Source organism: Rana temporaria, chromosome 1 (genome assembly GCF_905171775.1).
Source record: "Rana temporaria chromosome 1, aRanTem1.1, whole genome shotgun sequence".
Classification (NCBI taxonomy): Eukaryota; Metazoa; Chordata; class Amphibia; order Anura; family Ranidae; genus Rana; species Rana temporaria.
The window spans coordinates 394,363,059-394,389,179 of NC_053489.1; the positions used below are offsets into that span (position 1 = coordinate 394,363,059).

The 26,121-nt window shown below is 41.8% G+C and overlaps 1 protein-coding gene across 1 annotated transcript; it reads right to left on the reverse strand.

The window, feature by feature from the left end:
* Nucleotides 1-15,104: 15,104 nt before the first annotated feature.
* GDF15 (growth differentiation factor 15) lies at nt 15,105-22,262 on the reverse strand. The gene is made up of 2 exons (XM_040322668.1): nt 21,846-22,262; nt 15,105-17,513 (listed from the first exon to the last, which is right to left on the reverse strand). The coding sequence occupies exons 1-2, from the start codon at nt 22,141-22,143 to the stop codon at nt 16,711-16,713; spliced, it is 1,101 nt and encodes a 366-aa protein (XP_040178602.1). The 5' UTR covers nt 22,144-22,262; the 3' UTR covers nt 15,105-16,710.
* Nucleotides 22,263-26,121: the final 3,859 nt, after the last annotated feature.

A 26,121-nucleotide genomic window follows, 5' to 3' on the forward strand; every position in this document is an offset into this window, starting at 1 on the left:
CCTGCAATGCTTTGATGCGACTTTGATCCAGAGAGTGTAAAGTTGGATCAAAGCTGCATTCAAAGTCGCACTTTAAATCATGCAACTTTGTGGTTGCAATAGTGGAAACGTAGACTAGGCTCCACTAGTATGAATTGTCATGTGACTTTGGACACAAAGTCACATAACAAGTCACAACCCATTGATTTCAATGGCACCCGTTCCCTTCTATGCAACCTTTAAAATCAGCGACTTTGAAAAGGTACCTGCAATGCTTTTATGTGACTTTTCATGCAACTTTGATCCAGAGAGTGTAAAGTTGGATCAAAGCTGCATTCAAACTTGCACTCTAAATCGTGCAACTTTGTGGGTGCAATAGTGGAAACCTGACTTGTCATGCGACTATGTGTCCAAAGTCGCATGACAAGTAACAGCCCATTGATTTTAATGGTACCCATTCCCATTTATGCAAATTAGAAAATCAGTGACTTTGAAAGGGTACCTGCAATGCTTTTATGCGACTTTGATCCAGAGAGTGTAAAGTTTGATCAAAGCTGCACTCAAAGTCGCATTAAAGTTGCACTCTAAATCGTGCAACTTTGTGGTTGCAATAGTGGAAACGTAGACTAGGCTCCACTAGTATGAATTGTCGTGCAACTTTGGACACATAGTCGCATGACAAGTCACAGCCCACTGATTTCAATGGCATCCTTTAACATCTATGCGACTTTGAAAGTCAGCGACTTTGAAAAGGTACCTGCAATGCTTTGATGCAACTTTTATCCAGAGAGTGTAAAGTTAGATCAAAGTCATACTCCAAAGTCACACTCCAAAATCACATTCTAGCCTTAGGCTATGTTTCCACTAGTGTGACTCCAAAGCGGTGCGACTTTTAGTGCAGCTTTAATCCAACTTTACACTCTGGATCAAAGCTGCATCAAAAGTTACATCAAAGTAGTGCAGGCACCTTTTCAAAGTCGCATAGATGGGAACGTTTGCCATTGAAATCAATGGGATGTGACTTATCATGCAACTGTATGTGTCCAATGTCGAATGACAAGTCGCACTAGTGGAAACAGAGCCTTAAACTCATTACTCACATGTAGCTCCCTCAGCTGGATGTGTACCACACCATGCACACAGTGCCATCACAGTGCCACACCATGCACAGAATACCCACCATAGTGCCGCACCATGTACACAGCGACCACCACAGTAGCACACCATGCACACAGAGCCTAACACAGTGGCACACCATGCACACAGCGCCCACCACAGTGGCACACCATGCACACAGTGCCATCACAGTGCCACATCGTGTAAACAGTGAACACCACAGTGCCACACCATGCACACAGTGCCATCACAGTGCCACACCATGCACACAGTGCCACGCCGTGCACACAGTGCCCACCACAGTGCCACACCATGCACACAGTGCCATTACAGTGCCACGCCATGCACACAGTGCCACACCATGCACACAGTGCCATCACAGTGCCACACCGTGCACACAGTGCCCACCACAGTGGCACACCATGCACACAGTGCCCACCACAGTGGCACACCATGCACACAGTGCCTACCACAGTGGCACACCATGCACACAGTGCCTACCACAGTACCACGCCATGCACACAGGGCCTTCACAGTGTCACATCGTGCACACACCATGCACACAGTGCCCACCACAGTGGCACACCATGCACACAGTGCCTACCACAGTGGCACAACGTGCACACAGTGCCCTCCACAGTGGCACACCATGCACACAGTGCCTACCACAGTGGCACAACGTGCACACAGTGCCCTCCACAGTGCCACACCATGCACACAGTGCTATCACAGTGCCATGCCATGCACACAGTGCCAGCACAGTGCCATGCTATGCACACAGTGCTATCACAGTGCCACGCCGTGCACACAGTGCCATACCATGCACACAGTGCCACGCCGAGCACACAGTGCCCACCACAGTGCCACACCATGCACACAGTGCCATCACAGTGCCACACCGTGCACATAGTGCCCACCACAGTGCCACACCATGCACACAGTGCCATTACAGTGCCACACCGTGCACATAGTGTCCACCACAGTGCCACACCATGCACACAGTGCCATTACAGTGCCACACCGTGCACATAGTGCCCGCCACAGTGCCACACCATGCACACAGTGCCATCACAGTGCCACACCGTGCACACAGTGGCACACCATGCACACAGTGCCTACCACAGTGGCACACCATGCACACAGTGCCTACCACAGTACCACGCCATGCACACAGGGCCATCACAGTGTCACATCGTGCACACACCATGCACACAGTGCCCACCACAGTGGCACACCATGCACACAGTGCCTACCACAGTGGCACAACGTGCACACAGTGCCACATCGTGCACACAGTGCCACACCATGCACACAGTGCTATCACAGTGCCATGCCATGCACACAGTGCCATCACAATGCCACGCTATGCACACAGTGCTATCACAGTGCCACGCCATGCAGACAGTGCCATACCATGCACACAGTGAAATCACAGTGCCACACCATGCACACAGTGCCATCACAGTGCCACACCATGCACACAGTGCCATCACAGTGCCACACTGTGAACACGGTGACCGCCACAGAGCCATGCCATGCACTCAGTGCCATCACAGTGCCACGCCATGCACACAGTGCCATCACAGTGCCACACCATGCACACAGTGCCACACCATGCACACAGTGCCCACCACAGTGCCACACTATGTACACAGTGTCATCACAGTGCCACACTATGCACGGTGCCCACCATAGGGCCACACCATGGACACAGTGCCATCACAGTGCCACACCATGTACATAATGCCCACCACAGTGCCACACCATGCACACAGTGCCACCACAGTGCCACACCATGCACACAGTGCCCACCACAGTGCCACACCATGCACACAGTGCCCACCACAGTACCACACCATGCACACAGTGCCCACCACAGTGCCACACCATGTACACTTCACATGCAGAGCCCGCCAGGAAGTCTCAACGGCGCTGCGCTAACCACAGGCAGGGAGACATTTCCCGATCTCTGCAGCCGCACATCAGGACATGGTCTCCCTGCCTGTGATTAGAGCAGAGCCGTGCAGACTTCCTGGCGGGCTCTGCACCTGGACTGTGCAAACACGCCGGAGCTCATCCCTATTCCAAAGCATGCCCCCCCCTATCCTCTGTCTCTCAGGAGAAATTGCTCTCCAAAAAGAGGCTGTGAAGACAGGAGGAGATCTGAGAAGGAGAAGAGGGATGTGGGCGGGGTGTGTATCAGAGAAGGACAACGTTTTTAGGAAGTGAGAGGCCCCCATGCAGAATTCAGAAATAAGGAAGTAAGGTTGTCCCTGAATTACCAGAAGAAGCTGATTGTCTGGCTTTGATTGGACTTTTAAAGCTGGGCAATCAGCTATACAGAAAATAAATAAAGTCAAAGATAAAGATATTTTACATATAATTAATAGAACATTTTTAATTTTTTCCGCTTTAATGCTTGTGTTGGCCAAGGTAGTGGTTGGTCACTACTAAGTGTAGTGATTACAAAGAAAAGTTACTGTATTTGCTGGCATATAAGACTACATTTTACACTTAAAAAAAATGGCCAAAAAGCAGGGGTCGTCTTATACGCCGGGTCAGCTGCTCGGATGCCTGCTGGATGTGCGGTAATACTGTATGTAGCTTCGGCTACATACCGTATATACTGCTTAGCCAATCCCGGTAAAAGTATGTATTCAAATGAATACAGAGCCTGCTCGGATTGGAGTAACAACCTCTGCCAATCCGAGCAGGCTACATACAGTAGCCTGCTCAGATTGGCTTTGAGAGTCAGAGAGGCATGGGCTGATGTTACAGCCTCTGCCAATCCAAGCAGGCTTTGTATTCATTAATAGAATACATCGCTTGCTGTGATTGGCTCCAGCAAGGAGGAAGAAGAATATGGCTCCAGCTCCAGCAAGAATGAAGAAGAACATGGCTCTAGAAGGAAGAAATATGAAGCCTCGGAAGGGGGTCGTCTTATACGCACGGTTGCCTTATACACCGGCAAATACGGTACTTGTCACCACCAAGTGGTGATCTGAATGCTTTCCTTTCTAACTTCTTTTCAGGAACCTTTTTTTTATTTATTTTTTATGAGACTATGTACCATAAACTTAGACATAGAAGTCTTGAACAGATCATATAATAATAGTTACTTGGATTATTTCCAGCAGTTATGGGCTTTATGTGCAACTGTGCTAACAACAATTAAGTTAGACAAACAGTGGTAAGTGGTTTAACGAGTTGTTACCGAATCTTGTGATAGTTTTCTGAGGTTGATGACCAAAAGTGCATTAACATGTAGTCAAATGTGAATGTTTCAATGTGCAATACACATGTCATAAAGGAATAGATGTGTCCCGTGTACAGTATATGCATAAAAGTAAAATATACTGTTAATATAGCTGATAATGGTATATACATATTGATTAAAAACATAAAGTTACTTCCAAAAATAAAGTTTTAGAGAAAGTGGAAGTGCAGGCAGATATTATGGTGGAACCTGTACAGAATGCTCAGACTACATTGGTATGCTCCCGGGATTAGAAAACTCCATAATTCAAAAGTACCACAATGCAATATACAGCCAGGCTTGGTAACAGGATTCACAGCTACTTTCTGGGGCAATGCAAATAATGGTTTGCAATGGTGACATAGATTTAAAGTGAAGTGGTTCCACCATTGTAGTAAAGATGTGGTTCCATCCCCCAAACTCTGCTTCACTACAGGACTCAGGATCAGTGGCGGCTGATGCTCAACATTTTTTTGGGGGGGGCGCAAACAAAGAAAAAAAAAACATCAATTGCAGCCTCACTGAGCCCATCAATTGCTGCCACTGTGCCCATCAATTGTCACCACTGTGCCCATTAAACGCAGCCACTGTGCCATAAAATTGTCGCCACTGTGCCATAAAATTGTCGCCACTGTGCCATGCCATCAAACGCAGCCACTGTGCCATGCCATCAAACGCAGCCACTTTGCCATCAATTGTTGCCACTGTGCCCATCAATTGTCACCACTGTGCCATGCCATAAATTGTCGCCACTGTGCCATGCCATTGTCTCCACTGTGCCATCCATTGTCGCCACTGTGTCATGCCAAACGCAGCAACTGTGCCATGCCATTGTCTCCACTGTGCCCATCAATTGTCGCCACTGTCCAATGCCAAACGCAGCCACTGTGCCATCAATTGTCGCCACTGTGCCATGCTATTGTCGCCACTGTGCCATGCCAAATGCAGCCACTGTGCCATCAATTGTCACCACTGTGCCATGTCAAACGCAGCTACTGTGCCATGCCATTGTCGCCACTGTGCCCATCAATTGTCGCCACTGTGCCATGCCATTGTCGCCACTGTGCCATGCCATTGTCGCCACTGTGCCCATTAATCACTGTGCCCATTAATCACTGTGCCCATCAATTGTCGCCACTGTGCCCATCAATTGCTGCCAGTTTGCCCCTAAAATGCCGCCAGATCCCCCCCCCCCCCTCCTGGCACTTACCTTTCTCTGTCAGCCATCCTCGGATCCTCCTTGAGGATCCCTCAAAGTAGTCCCGCCCTCAATGTCGCTTCAGCCAATCAGGTTACCGGTAAACCTGATTGGCTGAGATGCCTGTCAGTGTTAACCAGGTAACGCACACCTTGTGCGTTCCCTGGTTAACTATTTGGAAGCCGATGGCTCTGATAGACACTTCCAAAGCCAACCAGCTCCCGTTATTCAGATGGCCGGCGCTCACCAGGGGGGCGGCCATCTGAATAGTGGGCAGCGGCGACAATACATAGATTCATGCAATGCAATGCATGATTCTGTGTATTGTTTTTCAGTGGCGATGCAGGAGCGAAAGGGGGTGGCGCTCCTGCGCCCTCTATGGACGCACCGCCACTGCTCAGGATGAAACTACAGCATGTGGTTTGGGGCCCCTGATCTAGGATATAAACAATTTACCTCTAAATTCAGTAACCTTTATAAATGCACAAGACTGAAGGCTTTTTGTATTAATATGCACAGAACTGCCTGGTGAGTCCTATACATTGTTTTTATTATCCCCTAATTTACAATTGGGGGTCACCTGATGTATTGCTATAGAACAAGAAAAGTGCCTGAAGGAGAATGTCAGCAAAAAAAAGCCATGACTTTGGCGCGCATCGATGATGGACGCTTAAACAGGGAGCTCCGACAGAGCCGCAGCCTTAGCCGGTCTTTCCGCACTCGATCCGCTCAATAATGAGCAAAAAGCACTACGGCACACCCCGCACCAGATCCCGGAGGCTATCCCCAGCTTACCAGGGGCGGAACATATCAGACCTCTTCAGGAATCCGCCGGCGGCCCGGAGCAGCTTGTCTGGAGGCAAGATGGCGACGCCGCGTGTCGAGGAGGATTTTATTGAAGACTCAGAGTCGGCAGCCGAGGATAATGGTAGGGGACTCCCCCACCCTGATCTCCCCCTCACGTATGCTGGCATGTCGGGGTTAGCTGCCGACATTAAGGCAATCTTCTCTGCGGCCATCACAGACCTCAAATCCAGCATATTAGTGCTCACTGACAAAATGGCCACTGTGGAAGCTGCAGGACGGCGCATAGACAAGGCTATACCGAGACTGGAGAAAGTGACATGCTCCCAATCCCAGCACTTTATTGAGATCAATAAACATCTCAAGGATTTGGACAATAGGGGAAGGAGGAACAATATTAGGGTACGGGGATCCTCGAATCAGTGGAAGCAGACCAAATTACTCCAGCCCTGGAGAGGGTGTTTAATAGCCTCCTAGAGCGACCAGAGGACACTGCCATTGAATTTGTGCGAGCCCACAGAGCTCTCAGAGCTAAAGGCCCAGACAACATGCCTCCTAGAGATATAATTTGCTGTCTGCAAAACTTCTTACTGAAAGAGGATATTATGAAGAAGGCACGCAGGAACGAACGGATAATTTTTAACGGTGAAACCATTATGCTTTTCCATGACCTGTCCCAGATAACTTTAAAAAATCGCAGAGCTCTGAGACCCCTGCTGGAGAAATTGAGAGAGATGGACCTGCGTTACACATGGCGATTTCCGTTTGCTTTAATGGTTACCTACAATGGGAAACAGCATGGCCTACGCTCGCCGGATGACCTCCCTGAGTTTTGTCAGGCTCTTCAGCTGGATCAAGTGGAACTACCAGACTGGTATCAAGAATTCCTCTTGCCCGCGGCAGACTCCAACCAGGTTCTCCGTTCACCTGACAACCACCAACATAAAAGAATGAAGTCCTCCCGCGCTGGTGGATCGCAGGCGGGAACGCCACATCATAGTCCTCACCCATCCAGAGGAGGGGAAGACATGTGAGGACTGCTCCAGGAGAACTGGTACAATTCTGGACTGTGGGTGACATTTTTTCATTTTTCATTTTTCTTCATTTCATCTCACTTTATTTTATTTTATGTTAGTTGGATTTGTTTTATTTTTTCATCTCAACCTTGATTTGGTTTATCGTGGCTATGGAGTCAGACTGCCCTTTAATGGTTTGGACGCTAAACCACTTGCAATTATTTGACCTCTTTGGAGAGAAGAAGGGGGAGGTGCTCTCCACTGCCATTGTGCTGTTTGACGCAATACCTGAAGGAACTTTATTTAGAATCTACAGCACCCTAAGCAATATGTACGTTGTTTGGGTTTTTAGTCAATGCATACGCATAATCACTCTATCCTCCTCCCACCCCCCCTTTTTTCTTTTTCTTTTTTTTACCCACAGGAGCCTGAATCTTACCATCTTTTTTCTAGAAAGGTGATACCCTTTCTCATGTGGTTCCCTTTGAGCGTTCAATGCTGTGCATACAGATGAGGATTGGGTTGAGTTTTTCATCAGCCAGCTAGCGGAACCTGAGTACCTGTGTACAGGGCCCATGGTTATACCACTACGCTCTGTGCTTCCATGCTATTTGAGGCCTGATGCCACTTATAAATTACTGGATGTGTTTCTGTTTGTTTAGAAAACATTTTTTGCACGTTTGTTGTGTTTTTTTTCTTTTTTTTATTGCCCAGTGAATATGGAGAATCCTACTTCATTTTGGGGGTGGATCTCCTGTTTCCAGTTGGCACAGGGTTAATTTGCAGCAATAAGATGTTTTTCCGTTAGTGCCTTAGTCAATTTTAGGTTACAGGTGTTGTTAGAACACCTTGGGTGCGGATATGATCCTTTCAACTGTTATCTGTTTTATTATAGGCTGCGGCCTGTCCAGGTTCATACAGTGATTTGTTATTCTTTTTACAGTTTCACTGACTGTGCTTGTACAGGACAGCCAAAGTTCACTACCCTCTAAAGTGCTCCTGCAGAAAGTCCTGGTCCTGCAGAGACCACAAATTTCTACACTTTGGGAACGTTTTGTGTCCCAAAGAGCTTTCAATATCTCGTGCTAACTTTCTCTTTGCCTTTCTTTCAAATTTCCTTTCATTTCTTGCTTCACTCAGTTCCCCCCTTTTTTTTTATTGAATTTTAATTTGTTTCTTCATTTATTTATTTTTATTTTTTATTTCTTGCAGTAGAGTGTGTGTGCATTATTGACTTTTTGTGAGCTCCACTTCCAGATACCAACTCGCCGCCCGCCACTGAGTCTGCAACATGACCTACTCATCTTTGGGTAATAGCCCCACGGTGGTTTCACACAACGTTCGGGGCCTAAACATTCCTGAAAAGCGTACTACTCTCCTGAATGAACTGAAGAAAGGTAAGCCACATTTTGTCTTCTTACAGGAGACTCATTTTAAGACCCAACAGATTCCCAGACTGGCTGACTCATATTTCGCACAGGCCCATCATGCAACTAATGACCTTGCTAAGTCTAAGGGTGTTTCCATACTTGTCAGTAAGGATGCCTCTTTCAACCTTATAGAGAAGCTTGTAGATCCAGACGGCAGATACATCTTTTTGAAAGGGACGTGCTATGGCACTCTCATTTGACCTTCTGCAGACATGTGATAGAAACGCTTAAAGGCTTTACTTCGGGCTGCTTAGTTCTGGGGGGAGATTTTAATGTGCCTTTAAATCCCCTCACGGACACGTCCACTGGCAAAACATATATTACTTACAGAATCCTTAAAAGCATCAAGCTACAAGTGCAGTCTCTTCAGTTGATAGATACATGGCGCTTTCTCCATCCGGATGATAAGGATTTTACTTTTTACTCAATTCCTCACTGCCGTTATTCTAGGATAGACTACCTCTTTATCTCCCAGGGAGACTTAGACAAGATTTCTGGAACACATATAGGGATTCAGTCCCTTTCTGATCATGCCCCAGTCTCTTTGACTTTGAGCACACCTCCCTCCAGATCTAACACGTGGAGGTTGAACTCGTCCCTGCTCACGGATCCTGAATTGTTGCCACAAATAGACACTGCACTCAAAGACTATTTTGCTCTCAACACTACGCCAGGTATGGACCCCATGGTGGTTTGGGAGGCCCACAAATGTACTATTCGGGGCGTTCTCATTAAGTTAGGGGCTCATCACAAAAAGGAGAGAGAATTGGAGATTAAGCGTCTTTCGGGTAAAATTCACCTATTAGAAGCAAAACACAAACAATCGCTGTCAGAACAATCCTCCCTTGAGCTTTTTGAGATGAGAAAGGCTCTCCAATTACTATTTGACACCAGGGCCAAATGCTTTTTATTTTTCTCCAAAAAAATCTAATATGAGAATGGGGATAAAACGGGAAGATTTCTTGCGAGAGTGCTCCGAGCCACCCGCTCGAGCCAAAATATTCTAGGCATAAAATCAAAAAAGGGGAAAATAGAGGTTTCCACCACCCAAATAGCACAAATATTTCATGATTATTACTCTTCTCTTTATAACCTCCCTCGGCAAAATGGATCGAATCAATCCCAGGAGGAGAGGCGTCATATCATCCACAATTACCTAACAGAGTCTAACCTACCAACCTTATCGACTCAGGATGTTGACTTATTAGATAGGCCCTTTGAGGCGATAGAACTCCAGTGACCTCAAACAGGGAAAGAGTCCAGGCCCGGACGGTTTTTCCGCCATTTATTATAAGACCTTTCAAACCACTTAGCTTAGGCCGCTGCTAGATACATTGAATTCAATGTCACAGCCCAGAGAGATACCACCTACTTTTCTTTCGGCACACATAACAATCCTTCCCAAGCCAAATAAGGAACTTACAGATTGCGCTAGCTACAGACCAATTTCTCTACTGAACCTGGATGTAAAGCTCATGTCAAAGAACATCGCTAATAGGCTGAAGGCTTCTCACCTTAATAGGTCCTGAGCAGGCTGGTTTCATGCCTGGTAAAGAAACACGAGACAACGTATTTAAAGGGCTCAACTTGTTCCACGCTGCTGACTCGGGTGACATCGAGGGCCTTCTCCTGTCCACAGACGCGGAGAAGGCCTTCGATCGAGTGGCTTGGGACTTCATGCTGGAGACATGTAGGTTTATTGGCTTGGGGACGCATATGATGGCCTGGATCTCCTCTCTGTATACAAACCCATCCGCACAGCTTAAAATTAATGGTACCCTATCAAATACGGTTACAATTACCAACGGAATGAGACAGGGTGCCCCCTTTCTCCTCTTCTGTTTATTCTAACACTAGAACCCTTTATCAGACGAGTTAAAGCGGATGATTCAATCAAGGGATTTGTGGTAGCCAAACAGGAATATAAGGTGGCGGCCTACGCAAATGATCTGCTATTTTTAGTAACTAATCCACAAATTTCGCTTCCCTCCCTGTTGAATGAATTTTCAATATATGGCCAAATTTCTAATCTGAAAATCAACTTCTCCAAATCGGAGGCTATGAACATATCTGTCCCAGCTAACTCCCTTGACCACATAATCGCCTGCTGCTCAGTACCCTTAAAAGTATTTGGCATATATGTTTTATTAATGCAGCCACAGGAAGTCAGCACAGCACAGGGATGGTGAGAACCCCTCATAATGAGCACAGCAGGGGTACAGCCACAGGAAGTCAGCACAGCACAGGGATGGTGGTAACCCCTCATAATGAGCACAGCAGATACTATTGCGTCCAGATTTTTAAATTCATCATAAATAATGTTGGTAATTGTTATGAAAAGTGAACGAATCTAACTAAAATTCGTATTTCGTACGAATCCGAATTGAGTTTCGGGCACAAAATACAAAATAACGGCTAATGCGAAACGGAACTAAACAAAATGAATTTATTGACAGTGCACATGTCTAGTATATGTATAGTATATGTATACACACTACATATATAAAAAGATATATATATAATCTCATTATGTAGATATATCTGCACATAAACAAATTATTTAGTATATTTACTGGTTCCTGGAAGGTGAGGTTTGCATAGATAAGGGGCGGCAACTTCCTCTGACACTCCCGTTGCTATTGAAACCTGATCTGAAACCTATTACACTGCTTGTGCAGCACTGAGCATGTGCGAGATCTGCAAGGCTGAAATCCAGGAAGTCATACAGTCTGACTTCATGATGCCCACACTTAAGATGGCCCCAGTCAATTTCTATTTTATAAAGTATCTAGATGCTGTAACAACCCAACAAAACGGACCTTAGTTTACAGACTAACTTTACTAGAATACATTAAGCTTGTGTATTACAGGGAAATTTATATTTAAAAAGTGAAATTGTGGCCTGAACTCCACTTTAAGTGGGTTGAATCAGCACTTCACTACCTGGGGATCTGGCTAACCCCCAGTTTTCATCAGCAATACGAGCGCAATTTTGTACCTTATTAAAACAAATTAGTTTGGATCTACATACATACATATATATACCTGGCACCCACGATATTTTTCTTGGTTTGGGAGGGCTGCAATATGCAAGATGGTTATTCTGCCTAGGGTTCTTTACCTATTCAGGAATCTGCCCATACGGTTACCCCAAAGCTTTTTTAAAACCCTTCATTCAACTCAAATGCGCTTCATTTGGGCACACAAACATCCCAGAGTTAAGTTCGCTTTGCTATCCCAGTCCAGAGAAAGAGGTGGGATGGGAGTACCTAACTATAAACACTATTACTAGCCTCTCACGTCACCAGGATCATAAATTGGCATTGTCACTTTAGATTAAAAGATTGGGTGGAGCTGGAATACGTTTCTCACCTTGGATCCCCTGGTCAAAATACCCAGCGGCCCTAAAATCACACCCATTCATAGGAACTACGCTAGCAGTTTTTCATGACCTGACCAAACTGAAACAATTGTCCTCGCACTTGAGTCCTTTATCACCTCTGCATAACACTCCAGATTTTTTACCGGGAATGAGAAACACACTTTTTCTCCCAGCCAAAAATACCCCACTGTTGGCCAAACACTGTTTTGAAGATGGTAGGTTTAAGGATCGTGCAGCCCTTAGGTCAGACAATGATATGCCCGACTTGCCAATGTGGACATACTTTCAGTTACCTTAACCAGGCGCCCAACAAGACTGACTTTACCAGACCTTTGACTGAACTGGAGACAATTTGCTTACAAGGAGAACCGATCAACAAGGCAACCTCATTAGCTCATGGCTGGATTCAGGAGGGCGGTAACAGGGAAGATTGCGGACTCAGAGAGAGGTGGTCGGCAGAGCTTGGAGTTTCACTCACAGATAAACAATGGCGGAAGGCCTATATTTTCGCTCATAAATGTTCTCTCAGCACCAGAACCCAGGAAACAGCTTACAAGCTGCTAACTCATTGGTATGCCACTCCCGTGAAGCTTCATGCTTGGTTCCCTCAAACATCAGATACTTGCTGGCGTTGTGAGGGAGATAAAGGCACATTGCTACATATCTGGTGGCAGTGCCCGAAATTGCAGCCTTTTTGGTCAAAGGTAAAGGAAATTATTTTTCAGATTACAGAAACAAAGCTGAAGCTTGATGCGAAGTGTTGCATCCTGCATATCACAGATTTCACCATTAGTGCGTATAAACGTTCCCTCTCAAGACACTTGCTGAATGCAGCAAAATCACTTATACCTCTTTTCTGGAAGTCCTCCAGAGTGCCAACTATTCCAGATTGGTTACGCAAAGTTTCAGAGATCTGTGAGATGGAGGTCACTGTCGCCCAGTCGAGTGATGGTGTTGACTGGTTTCATGACACATGGTCACTCAACTAGAACTACACCCTTTCCTTTCGATTCTTCTACCTTTACTAGACGCTGAGGCTTATTACCAAGTTGGATTTTCACTGTACTGAACGTGGAGTACTCGACAATTTGTTTTCTATATGAAGGACGGTAGCGTCCTTTTAGCTCACTCCTATAGTTCAGACACGTCAAATTAGGTTATTGTAATTTTCATTTTCTTTTTTATACTGTTTGATTGTATATTTTGAGCATTATCCAATTACTCATTGTATACTTTATCCGTGGAGCTGTGACTCTATGTTTGTATTTCTATGTTTCAATAAACTTTTTTTGATGAAAAAAAAAGCCATGACAATTAATAATTATACTCCCAACTTGTCTAGTGCAAAAACTATTAATGAATCATCATGACTAAGGCAACACCATTAACCATAATGAACCTATATTGTTACGACATTTAGCTGCTGACAAAAGTCTTTAAAGACCATTTAGATATGTAATGTCATCCACTAGGGCAAGGCTTGCCATGTGCCATGCTGACAGATATGACCTTTTCAAAGTTTGCACTCAAGAAACCTCTGCTTTCATTCTAAAAATAGTTTATTTGAAAGACATGTTATTACAATAATGTTAAACACAATATTTCCTCTTAAATATATGAAAAATACATTAAAATATATTTCATTTAAAATACAAACAGCATTCATTAAAAATTCAAACAATAAATTACCAATAAATAAAAAATGCATAAATAACATGTTTTGTTTGAAATATTAATATTAGACATGATAATACACAATAATCTTAAATAGCTATTACTTTTGTAACTTTTCTTTCAAGAGAATAAAATCTACTTATCATTTCAACTGACATTTCACATTGACATGTTAGAGACAACACAAAATTGGAAATGAAACGATAGCAAATAGTTTAACCTGATTTCCATCTTGGACTTAGTGCTGTATGTATTAGTGCTGCAAAGATGTATAATAATAATAATTCAAAAGATTCATGGTAATATTTAAAAAAGAGGAATGTAAAGGATGTGTATAGAGCAACCAATCAGATTAATGGATTCATTTTACTAAGAAATGAAGGCAAGAATTTGTCTGGTCATTATGGGCAGCATCTATAATTTTCAATTTGAATGTTAAGTCCTAAGCCTCAAAACGGCAATGACATTTATTGTACTTGTGATGGCACTGATCCACGGAGCTATGCATTTGATGTGGAATTGCCCTAATATTAAGCACCTAAGAATGTTATCACTCTATAGAAGAGGAAACTCAGTTCTGTATAGCTGAATCCTATTTTATGGCATTTTGAGGCTATAATTCCTTTCAGACTGACAGCAAGATCTATTGCAGAAAATAAAAGAATGCTGAACAGACAAAGAAATGGAAAAAAAAGCTGTGGCCTTTGCTATAAGCCATGTGCATTAGTGAAAAAGGCTTGCAAATTGAATATGTTATTATGCATGTTGCTTTTAGATTTTGCTAGTTTATAAAAACAAAATGCTGATTTACTAACACAAAATTGTAGATTAACCCATACTAAAGCAGGCACATCCTGCTAATTTCAATGCAAGCCTAAGAGCCCATTCACACAGAGGCAACACGACTTCTAGCACGACTTTGGGAGGCAACTTGGACATGACTTGAGTATGAATCATCAGGCAACTTACAAGGCAACTTCAAGTTGCCTCCAGGACAGTACAAGGCAACTTCAAGTCGCCTCCAGGACAGGAGGCTTTCCAGTGGCCAATCAAACAACAATCAGCTCTGTGGGAGGGAGGGGGAGGGAGGGGTTTGCCTGAGAAACGTATGTTGACTTCCATTGAAATCAATGGGTACAAGTTGCCTACAAGTTGCCTAGAAGTCGGATTGAAGTAGTACAGGAACCTTTTCTGAAGTCGGCTCCCATTCACTTCCATTCATTTTCTCGACTGCACGACTTGGGGCAACTTGGGGCGACTTGAAGTCGGATCCCAGGTCGCCCCAGTGTGAACCGGCTCTCATTGTTTTTTTCTTCTTTTTCATTATATTGTTTACCAATCAGTCTTCCTTTCGCTATTTATTCACTTTGCTTTGTAACATTCTATTTCAAGTTTTTATGAACTGGAGAACAAAATAGTGGCAGGATAGACCAAGGTGCAGCTTAAGAGGAGCAATTATCCTGCTGATCTTTAACAAAAGGCCCTACAGTATTAAATGTACAAACCTCAGCAATGGGTAAGAAAGAAAATATATATCAGTTCTTTCATATCCTTTTCATATTTCTTTCATAGAAAATAAATAAAACTGCAAAATGCAATACGTTTAAAATTCCTCTATTTACAATAGAGCTTCAGTACTAAATTCTTACGAAAATAATGGAAATGTACTAATGGAGTTGAAAATATTTACACAATAAATAGAGTGACAAATTATTTCAATTCTAGAATCGTGTAAAAAGCAAGTTGCTATTTATTTCATCTACGTATTTTTGGATATTCAAAGTGAACACATCTAAAATTTGAGTGAAAATTTTCAACTCCTTTAGTAAATCAACCCTTTTGAGTTTAATTAAGCTTTCCGATTCGTTTTCAAGTATATAGATACCAAAATAAATATATTGTTTGCTTATCTTTCTCAAAGAAAACAGTTTTACACTATGTGCACATTTTCAGTCATAGCCCTTCATTTAGTTACATTAATGACAAAATATATATTTGCAGCCAGATTCTGTAAATGTATGTTTAAGTATTTACATGGTGTACCTGATTTGTAAACTCAGTGGCAAAGGAAAAAACAGAGCTTTTATAGCCCAATGAGATAATAGCTCTCATGTACTAATCTCCAATAAATAAACATCAAACTTGACTGGTTGTTATAAATAGTGAATCTACTTTTCTTTGTTTTCTCTTCTTTGATATACAGAGCACACATAATATAATTTTTTGTCTAGATTGCATGTATTATTTTCAATACATCCTGCATAATTGTGTGAATGTCCTGAAATCTTGGTTAAAAATCAGTGCATTTGTTTAGTTGGTTTACCCTTATAAAGCCCTTTCCTAGTATAGATTTTCTTTAGTAATAGTGCAATAAAATTGTACAGTGTAAACAAAAATGACACGGGCTCTCTGCCTTTGTTCCATGACGGTTACGTAACCACAACATATTATCTACCATGCCCACTCATTGATGTCCACATATTGATCATGGGTACAATAATATCCAGAGCTAAGATTTTTTTCAGTTCTAGAAAATGGGTAATTTTGCAAATTCTACTTACAAATAGTAAAAAAAAATGGTGATTAAATGGTTGCCACTTTCCTATGAGTATCCACTATGCATCAGTAATCTATTTTTACTTTGCATTTAAACTCTTAACATTGCCTGCTTTTTTTTGTATAACAACTGAATAGTGGCTAGATAAATCTGAGCCTATTCTGAAACTGAGAATGTAGGTAAAGCATAGATGGAAATTGTAAAAGGCAGGACAGGTTTTTGTTTGGGCAATTGTTCTGATGTATGTGCTTACCAAGCACTTCTCAATCTTCCATTTACCGGCACTTTTGGCACCACTTCAGGCACAGTGGCACTTTCGAACAGTCATGTCATCGAAGACTGTAAAAACCAGTTTGCGCTCAGAATTATAATGCATGAGTACCATGGGGTCATAACTTCCCGGAACACAGCATGGTGCTGGAGTATCTCCATTAATGTGATGCATTCTGTATTTAATCTGGGCATGCATGCTGGCTGGTTTGTAGTTATGTGGGCAGGATCCATCACAAAAATGCATTTCATAGGTGGATGGATGAACAATCCAGTCGCTCCAACCAATCTGTTCAAAGGACACCAGTAAGGACTTGCGGCAGCATTTTTTCTCACTCTTTTTACAGTCTTCATCTGCAGAGAGGGACCTAGTTCTCCTTGTTTTTGAGTGTGCTTGCTCCTGCGTCTCCACTTCTAGCACAAGGGCATTGTCTGCTCCAATTTGTTTGTTACCATCATTCACAAAAGTCTTGTCCAGTATAACTACTAACTCAAGCTGCAGACATTTTTCAGAACTTGCAAGCCAATGCTGTACGGCAGTATCTACATTTAATGTCATCATATCTTTGTCTATGGGTTTAGAATCAAGTAATCTATATTCTTGTCCTCCATTAGCATGACTTGATTCTGTCACTTTGTAAATGTTCACCATAGGCTTAGATGTTGAGTTGGCTGCAGCTGATTTAAGTGCAGCTAATACATCTTTGCAGAGTTTCAGTTCAGCTCTCATCACGCTCAACTGTTGATGTATTGTCTGTGTCCTGTAGAAGATCAAATTGTAGCGATGACTGTTGCTTCCATGTTTGCCACATTTCTTCGTGCTACGTTCTACTGTAATACAGAATATAGGATTATGATTTCTCAGTAATCACAATGTAAAATGTCTTTTTACTCAAAAAAAATTTCCAATTATTAAAAAAAGAGCTTTCCCAAAAAGAACTATACACATTTTAGTGTATGTAATCCCTAAATCTATTCTTTAATATGTTTGGTATCATGCCTCACTGTGTACGATTTTCTTGAGCAATTTGTTAATTTTTTTATTAATCTGCTGTTTCTTATCTGGAGATCTTGGAAAAAAATATCACTTTCTGTTGCTAACTGACAACACTAAAACGCTGTCTTGCAATTAGCAACATTGGCAGCCTGCCATGTGCACTTCTTTAGTTGGCAATTTCACTTACTAACAGGTCTACCAGAAAGGCAGCCAAACAGCCTACTTAAATAGCCCAAATTGAAGGTTGACAACCCACTACTAATTCTGAAGCAGCAGCTTAGTGTTGTTAGCTTGCTGCTGGAAATGCTGTCACTACCAGAATCTCTAGGTAAGGAACCTTGCAAAAGATTCACCAAAAAATGATTTCCTCAAAGAGCAACTTCAATTTTGCTGAGGAAAAAAATAATCCCCTCTAATATATGTAATATTGCAAGGAATCTAAGCTCTTTACAACCAGCTGCCATCAAATGGCACAGTGGCTCGCCTGGCGCGAATCGCCGTAGCTGTATGGTGGCTCGCGCAGGCTTAGTTGCGGGCGAGAGGACTTGATTCTACACAGGCAGAATGGGTCTGACACTTGACACGACAGGGATCTACTGTTCCTAGTAGTCGGGAACAGTGATCTCTGTCATGTCCCAGTAAGCCCATCCCCCCACAGTTAGAAACACTCATAGGGAACACAGTAAACCCCTTGATCGCCCCCTAATGTTAACCCCCTCCCTGCCAGTGACATTTATACAGTAATCAGTGGCTTTTTTTAGCTCTGATCATTGTATAAATGTCACTGGTCCCAAAAAAGTGTCAAAAGTGTCCAATCTGTCCGCCACAATTACATAGTTAGTCAGGTTGAAAAAAGACACAAGTCCATCAAGTTCAACCATAAGAATGTCACAGTCCCGATAAAAATAGCTGATTGCCACCATTACTAGTAAAAAAATAAATAAAATAAAAATGCCATAAATCTATCCCCTATTTTGTAGACACTAACTTTTAAGAAAACCAATCAATATACGCTTATTGCAATTTTTTTTACCATAAACATGTAGAAGAATATACATTGGCCTAAACTTATAAGGAATTTTGTTTAAAAAAAAATAAATGTGGGATATTTACTATAGCAAAAAGTAAAAAATATTGTTTTATTTTAAAAAATGTACGTTATTTTTTTGTTTATAAAAACCACGGAAGTGATCAAATACCACCAAAATTAAGCTCTATTTGTGGGAAAAAAAGGGCATAAATTTTGTTTGGGTACAACGTTGAACGACTGCACAATTGTCAGTTAAAGCGACGCACTGCCGAATCGAAAAAATGCTCTGGTCATTGAGGGGGTAAAACCTTCTGGGGCTCAAGTGGTTAACAAACTTTGTAGTAAAGTCCTACCTCTTTCTGTTGTTCAGAAAACACTGTATGCTCCACTATGTCATTGGAATACACATTCCTGAATAGGAGTGTCTGTGTTTAAAATAATCAGCTGATGCACTTACAGTGTTCTAATGAGGAATATAGTAGCATTGGTGTCTCTTTAGAAGTAACTCTTAGGAATTATCTCACCAAAAATATAATTCATGTTGCAGAGGACAACTAAAACATTTTATTTATCTTTGTGTAGACTTTTGTGAAAATCAGTGAACCAATAACTCAAGCAGGAAATTATATTTCCGGGAAAGGCCTGTACATCAGAACATCCAAGTCGCCATATTGCATTGAATTTTACAGAAAATCACAGCAACGCAGATTGAAAATGAGAGGTAATTTTTTTAGTTAATTTAAAGTAAAATATAACTCTTTACTTTTCCTAACTGAGTCAAATCTTTATTCATTTGTATCTTACATTGTCCCCCTCCCAGACCCTACAGCTCATGGTGAGAAGGATTCAGCAACAGAGGCAGTGCTCTTAATTGAGAAAGCAGTGAGCAGAACTAGGTGTGGCCATATGCTAATTGAAAAGCTTGAGTCAGCAGTGTAAATTCTGATTGTCAATCACCTGCAACATCTTCTCATCCTACCGTAGTGCAAGTGGGCACACCCTACATGAGAGTGGCAACTCTGCTTTGAATTCAGGAGTGGTGCAGCATGATTGCCTTCCCATTGGAGGAAGGTGTATTTGGTGCACTTCACTGGCAGGCTCAACAGGGATTTGTGGGACTTTGGAGGTAGACTATGAGGAAACTGTAAGTGCAGATGCAGTTATAATTAAGTGCTGCATCACCATTTTTTTAATGGAAGACCAGAGTACTGTTTTAAGAAAACTGAATAGAGTTAGCATGATACCAAACATACTGCACATGGATGTAGGGTTTACATATGCAGTGAAGCCAAAAGTGAAAACTGAGCATTAGGATGCACACAGGAAACACAGCCTGCCTACACCACCTTACTCCCTTTTGTCTCTAATCTTGGAAAAGGCCTGCTTGTAATGCTGGATTACCCTCTTTGCTTCTTTACAGAACACAAAAAGACTGATGTAAAAATGTATATAATAACAGACACCAATCATAGTCATGTTTGAATGTGATTGGTGATAGAGAAGAAAGGAGGAGAGAGAAGGGTACATATATAACACAGACATCGGGAAGTATGCTCCCACTGCCCTCCTACTAACCCTTTGAGGTGATCTACATGTGTTGTGGCGGCATTAGACAGAAAACTCACATTATGGAAATATTTCTGGTTTTAGCACCGCTGCAATGTGCTGCATGCCATTAGTAGCTCACTAACTAGGTTGCCTGGAATTTCTCTTCAAATATTCCTGTATTAAAAAAATGTTCTTTTGGACAAAGTGGGAAAGGGTTATTACTACCATAAGGTTGAGGGGATTATTTTGGCAAAGTTTAAATATTAATTGAGCCCCTTCATCTATTATTTTTCTGTCCTACATTTTCATCTGGGCAGGAAGTGAGGGGAAATCTCCCTCATGGGAACATACAGCAACACAGCCCTCACACAGAAAATAAAACCCTTTTTATTCCACCGATTTTTATTTTTTTTGTTTGCTGCCTTTCAATTTAATTTCCGGTCAGTTTGGCAAATGTCAAATATTCCCACTTCTTATCTTTCTTACTTCCTTCAAAAAGTCAGGAAGTAGGGAAACGTTTCCCAAATAGGGACATAGGGAGTAATAAAATACTGCCAGAAACTTGAACCAATTTCTAGAGTTGGGTTTTACGGTACACAATCTTATCAATGTGTGTAAATGTATAAAATATTTAGTTTCTATGAGGGTGATCATCTGCCTTCAGTATGCTCACTGATCAAAGCAAGCATGCAGCAAGTGAAGTCAGAAAAACTGATCATTACACTAGTTCCAAGTCAGTGAGAACTTTTAGAAAAGGCCAGCAATTGCAGCCTCCATGTTGCTTTGCCGGAATTATAGCCTTTACCAATAACAGTATGTATGTAATTGACATGGTGCCTGTTATACCCCAGAAACAATCAGTTAACCAGTGGTGTTCTATTGATTCACAGGGAGATGCTTGACTTTGGGACTGGGTTCATGTGTACTTTTCTGGTCTCATCTGCACAGTGCATTTTTGAAAAATCTATTTTTTGTACACATTTTGAAAAAAAAAAAAAAAGTGGATGCCATAGAGGTAAATGGAGGTGCATGTAAAATGCATTTTTCAAACCTAACCTTGAAAACTACATACAGAAAAAGTATGCTAGTATGCAAAATAAATGCATATTTGCAATACATTTATTTTTTAAGACAGTAAATATACCTTATAGTTTGAACTAGTTCTCATTGGATTACAAATAACTGTCACTTATAAAAAAAAAATGGATCATTATCCTGATGTGTGCATGGTGAATTGAGCGTTAAGTATTGATAGTGTCAATGGTTCAATGACCAGAAAGAAAGTACAGTAAAATATGTATACATAGAAGAAAGGGTGCTGATCACGAAACCAGAGTGCTCTGAATTGCAGTAAACTAGTCCCAGAGATAAAGGTAGCGTACAAAGGGAGGATATTGTCCTGCTTCATGTTAATAGATGTTACACATACATGTCTATCAGTCTATTTATCTATCTATCTGAACCCCATCAACATAAAAAATAAGCTTTTGAATAAATAGAGTAAAATATGTAAAAGCAAATAACAAATAGATTGTATCTTTTCCAATAAAAGCTTAGGTTTCATTATAATTTTCTATGGGCCACTCACATTTTGGTGTCAGTATATGCACTCTTCTCTCTGGTGTCTCGTCCTTGCTTGTATTTCCCCGCAGCTCCATTAACTTCTCCTGGTATAACCAATACATTTTGCGCATTTCATCTTTGTTCATTTTTTCCCTGATAACAGGAGGTTTGTGTAAACCCAAGCGATCCAAAATGCTTTTCTTCACTGCCTCCAGCTGAATCATTTTCTCCTGCTCGCCCAAGGGCCTAAGCTTGACCCCAGTGATGGATAAGAGAGTGAAGCACAGAGTAGCACACCTGACCTTCCAAGGAGAGCTCTGCATTGTGTGCAGTGTCACAGCAAAAGGCTTGTTCAGCACACAGCTTGTGAGCTGTCTTTCAATGAATGAATGAAATTCTCCAGCCTCTCTCCTTTATAGCTTTCTGAACTGCACGCCCCTAGACGCACACTCACTGCTCTGTGAAGTAAACATTGTAAATACCAAAGAACACTTGTCACCGATTCTTCTTCTTTTTGACACCTTAAAGATGCAGAAGCACCATAAAAAGAAGGAATAAGAATAAATTCCTTGTAAAGCATATATAACGTAGTAATTGAATATGTGTATTGTGTCTCTTAATTTCTGTTGTAATTACAAACTTAAATTTCTTAATAGTACAATTGTTTCATAGGGTATCTGTGCAAATATTCTGCTATTTTAACACAATGCTGTGCAGCTACTTCAGTGATCTCCTTGCCACACTAGTGGTACAACTGAAGGGCAAAGTCTGATCTTTTCTCAAAAATACAGCTTTTTATCCGGCATGGATTTTCCCGAACACTTTTAAAGCTTGGACAAAAACAGGAATACTGACGTTAGATGACTTACATGGTCACTTCAAAAAACTATGGGGCAGATCCACAAATATCTGCCCCGGCGCAGCGTATTAGAGATACGCTACGCCGCCGTAACTTACTTGTGTTATCTTCGAATCCTTAAAGATTTCGCGCTGTAAGTTACGGCGGCGTAGTCTATCTCTGGTGGCGGAATTCAAATCGGCGATTAGGGGGCGTGTTTCATTTAAATGAAGCGCATCCCCGCGCCAAATGAACTGCGCATGCGCCGTCCCTAAATTTCCCGCCGTGCATTGCGCTAAATGACGTCACTAGGACGTCATATTTTTTAACATAGACGTGAATTGCGTCCATCCCGATTCACGGACGACTTACGCAAAAAAAAAATTCAAATTAAACGCGGGAACGACGGCCATACTTAACATGGCAAGTCTAACTATACGCCGCAAAACACCAGCTTTAACTATACGCCGGGAAAAAGCCGACTAGAGACGACGTAAAAGAATGCGATGGCCGCGCGTACATTCGTGGATCGTCGGAAAAAGCTAATTTGCATACCCGACGCGGAAAACGACGCAGACTCCACCCAGCGGACGCCGAAGTATTGCATCTAAGATCCGAAGGCGTACAAAGCCGTACGCCTGTCGGATCTAACCCAGATGCCGTCGTATCTTGGTTTGAGGATTCAAACTAAAGATACGACGCAGGAAAGTTAAAAATACGCCGGCGTACTCTCTCTGTGGATCTGCCCCTATGTACCTTTTTCTACACTCAGAGAGAAACACGATTTACCAGAAACAGAACAGTTTAGATATCTCCAAATTAAAAGTGTATTTTCTCTACTTTTACAAGTTGCAACACCACTGACCCAATTATCTAATTTTGAAAAAAGTTGTAAAAAAGATCCATTAGCCAGAGGAACGATATCAACCCTCTACACCCAACATCTTATAGACCTCAATTATGACAAACCAACCTATGTGCGGAAACGGGAGGAAGACTTGGGGCATACCCTAGATGATGCTGAATTGATTAAGATTTGGTCAACCATAAAATCAGAAGCAAATTACAAGGTCCTGACGCGGAGGTACCTTGTACCTGCTAGACTGGCAAAATTTGCGCCTACACATTCAGCTCTTTGCTTTAGGGGCTGTTCAGATTTGGGTACTTACTTGCATGTATGGTGGACGTGTCCGATCTTTGCAATAGCCTCTAAAATGTTCCGACAAAAGATACAACTAGTCCCGTTTACGGCACTACTTAACCTAAAACAGGAATGCTTAACATTTTTTTAAATTTAATCTTTTTATTCCACTTCTAACTGCAGCAAAACAAACGATAGCCAAAGCATGGAAATCCCCAACTTTGGGGTTGGCAGAAAAAATTCATAGAATGAACACCACAATGTCATTTGCCAAAATGATAGCCACTGACAGGGACCAAATCCCAAAATTCAAAAAACTTTCGCTCCCTTGGATAAAACACTATTTACCTCCAGATTTCAATTAGGTCCTTCTGCCATAGTAGCTGATAATTTGCTTCAAGGAAAACCCCATATACCTAAGAAATGGTAATCATTACACATCGTACTGGTTCTTGGATTGCCCTTGTGGACTTTCTCTCTCTCTCACACTACTCTTTTTTTTTTCTTTACTCTCCCTATTTATTATAGATATATTGTTCTTCACTACAATAAGTTTAAGTTGTTAGGTCACAACTCATGTAGTTAATATGACGGTAGTTTAATTATACTTTAAGGCATGGTAGTCATGTTTACAATGCTACTCACCGACTATCTAGTTAGTGAAGATCTAATTAATTCTCTTTAAATATTCTATGTTATGCATTATTAATTTAAGAAACCTTTATGTAAATGTCATTATATGTATCCTTGCATAAATAACCAATGTATGTACTTATTATTGTGTAATCAATAAATATTTTTGACAAGGAAAATATCCCACAGTATAAACCTATCCTCAATCACATCATCCAGTGATGTAAATGCAAGGGTTATTATTATGAATGACACCCAACAAATGACAATCCACAAATAAGATCAAGGCGCAATGATTCTTCTCTCAAAGGACTCTTTCTGTAAATGACAGCAGCCTGGTATGGATTTAGAGGTTGAAAGATGTGGAGTCCCCCCAAAATCTATACCAGACCCATATCCAGGCATGCAACCTGGCTTGTCAGGAAAGGAAGGGTCAGTGAGCATGCAGCCCACCCCTATTTGAAGCATACCAGGCCACATGTCCTCAATATGGCAAGGGTACCATGTCGGGGGACTCCCCCGGCAAGGCACCTTGTCTGCATGTTGTTGGTAACAAGATCCTCATTCTCCACATCCCTAGCTTTGTGGATGCGGAGGTCTGTGAAGGAGACCTATTGGAATTTGGATGCTACCTTGAAAGTAAGGGAACCTCCAGATATTTGCCTTACCCAACTGCATGAGTAAGGGGTACATAAGACCACTTGTTACTCATTCACAGAAAAAAATTAAATGTAGATAAATACACCTAAAAAGAAAAGTCCCATGGTATAAATTCATCCTCAATCACATTACCCAGCAAAATAGATCCATGGTCAATCATGATGAGTGGCACCCCAATGATTCACTGACGCAAGCACAAAGATCAGCATATATTAATCCTGCTCTGGATGGACTATAACTGGGCATGACCATATTTGGTCAATGACGTCAGCTGGAAAACCTGCTGGTGAAACAAGCAGCAGGTGGGACGTGAAATAATTTATTTAGTTGGCAGTGGTAATAATGCCACTAAAGCAGCAGCCAGAGGTTCAAGGGTGCACAAGCCAAATCTGACCTTTTAGTTCACTCATTCCTGAACTATTTTTTAACCTCAAACATTTACATGCTCCGTCGACCAAAACGCAAGGCTAATCCCTAATCATTACCATTGATAATTCCCATTGCCTTTGGTTTATGTCATTGTTTATTGCATGCTGTTACCTATCTACATATCCAGTTTTTAATGGTAGTGACATTACTATTGTCAAACACATACACTGGACATTGTCAATCACACACACTGAAAATTAAATAGAATTTGGAGGCTTACAATTTTCTGCTTCTCCTCTATGTTGTTCAAAAACACCAAGCTATTCCTTACAAAGAGTCACCATTAGCATCTGCACATATTTTTTTCAAATTTACGTAGCTGCGGCAAAGCATTATATTCCGTATACATTAGGCTTCTTTGACAAATATGTTCTTGCAGGGTCTGATGAAAGGAAATAGAAAAGAAAAATGACCCTGATATTATTGTTGTTGAAGCAGCGAATACCATTCATGCTGTGTTTTTGTTTTTTAAGAGCTTTATCACAAATTTAATTTCTTTTTTTAAACATGTTGGAGTACAGTAAGAAAATCTGTTATTCTTTCAGAATTTCAAAAATCTGATGTTTAATCACTTTGTCTATTAAATTATAAATACAAATG

Excerpts from the sequence above, each read along its gene's own strand:
- GDF15 (XM_040322668.1), bottom strand. The coding sequence starts at position 22,143 with ATGCAGAGCTCTCCTTGGAAGGTCAGGTGTGCTACTCTGTGCTTCACT. Across the intron at positions 17,514-21,845 it reads GCATATACTGACACCAAAAT|TAGAACGTAGCACGAAGAAA; the intron begins GTGAGTGGCCCA and ends TCTGTATTACAG.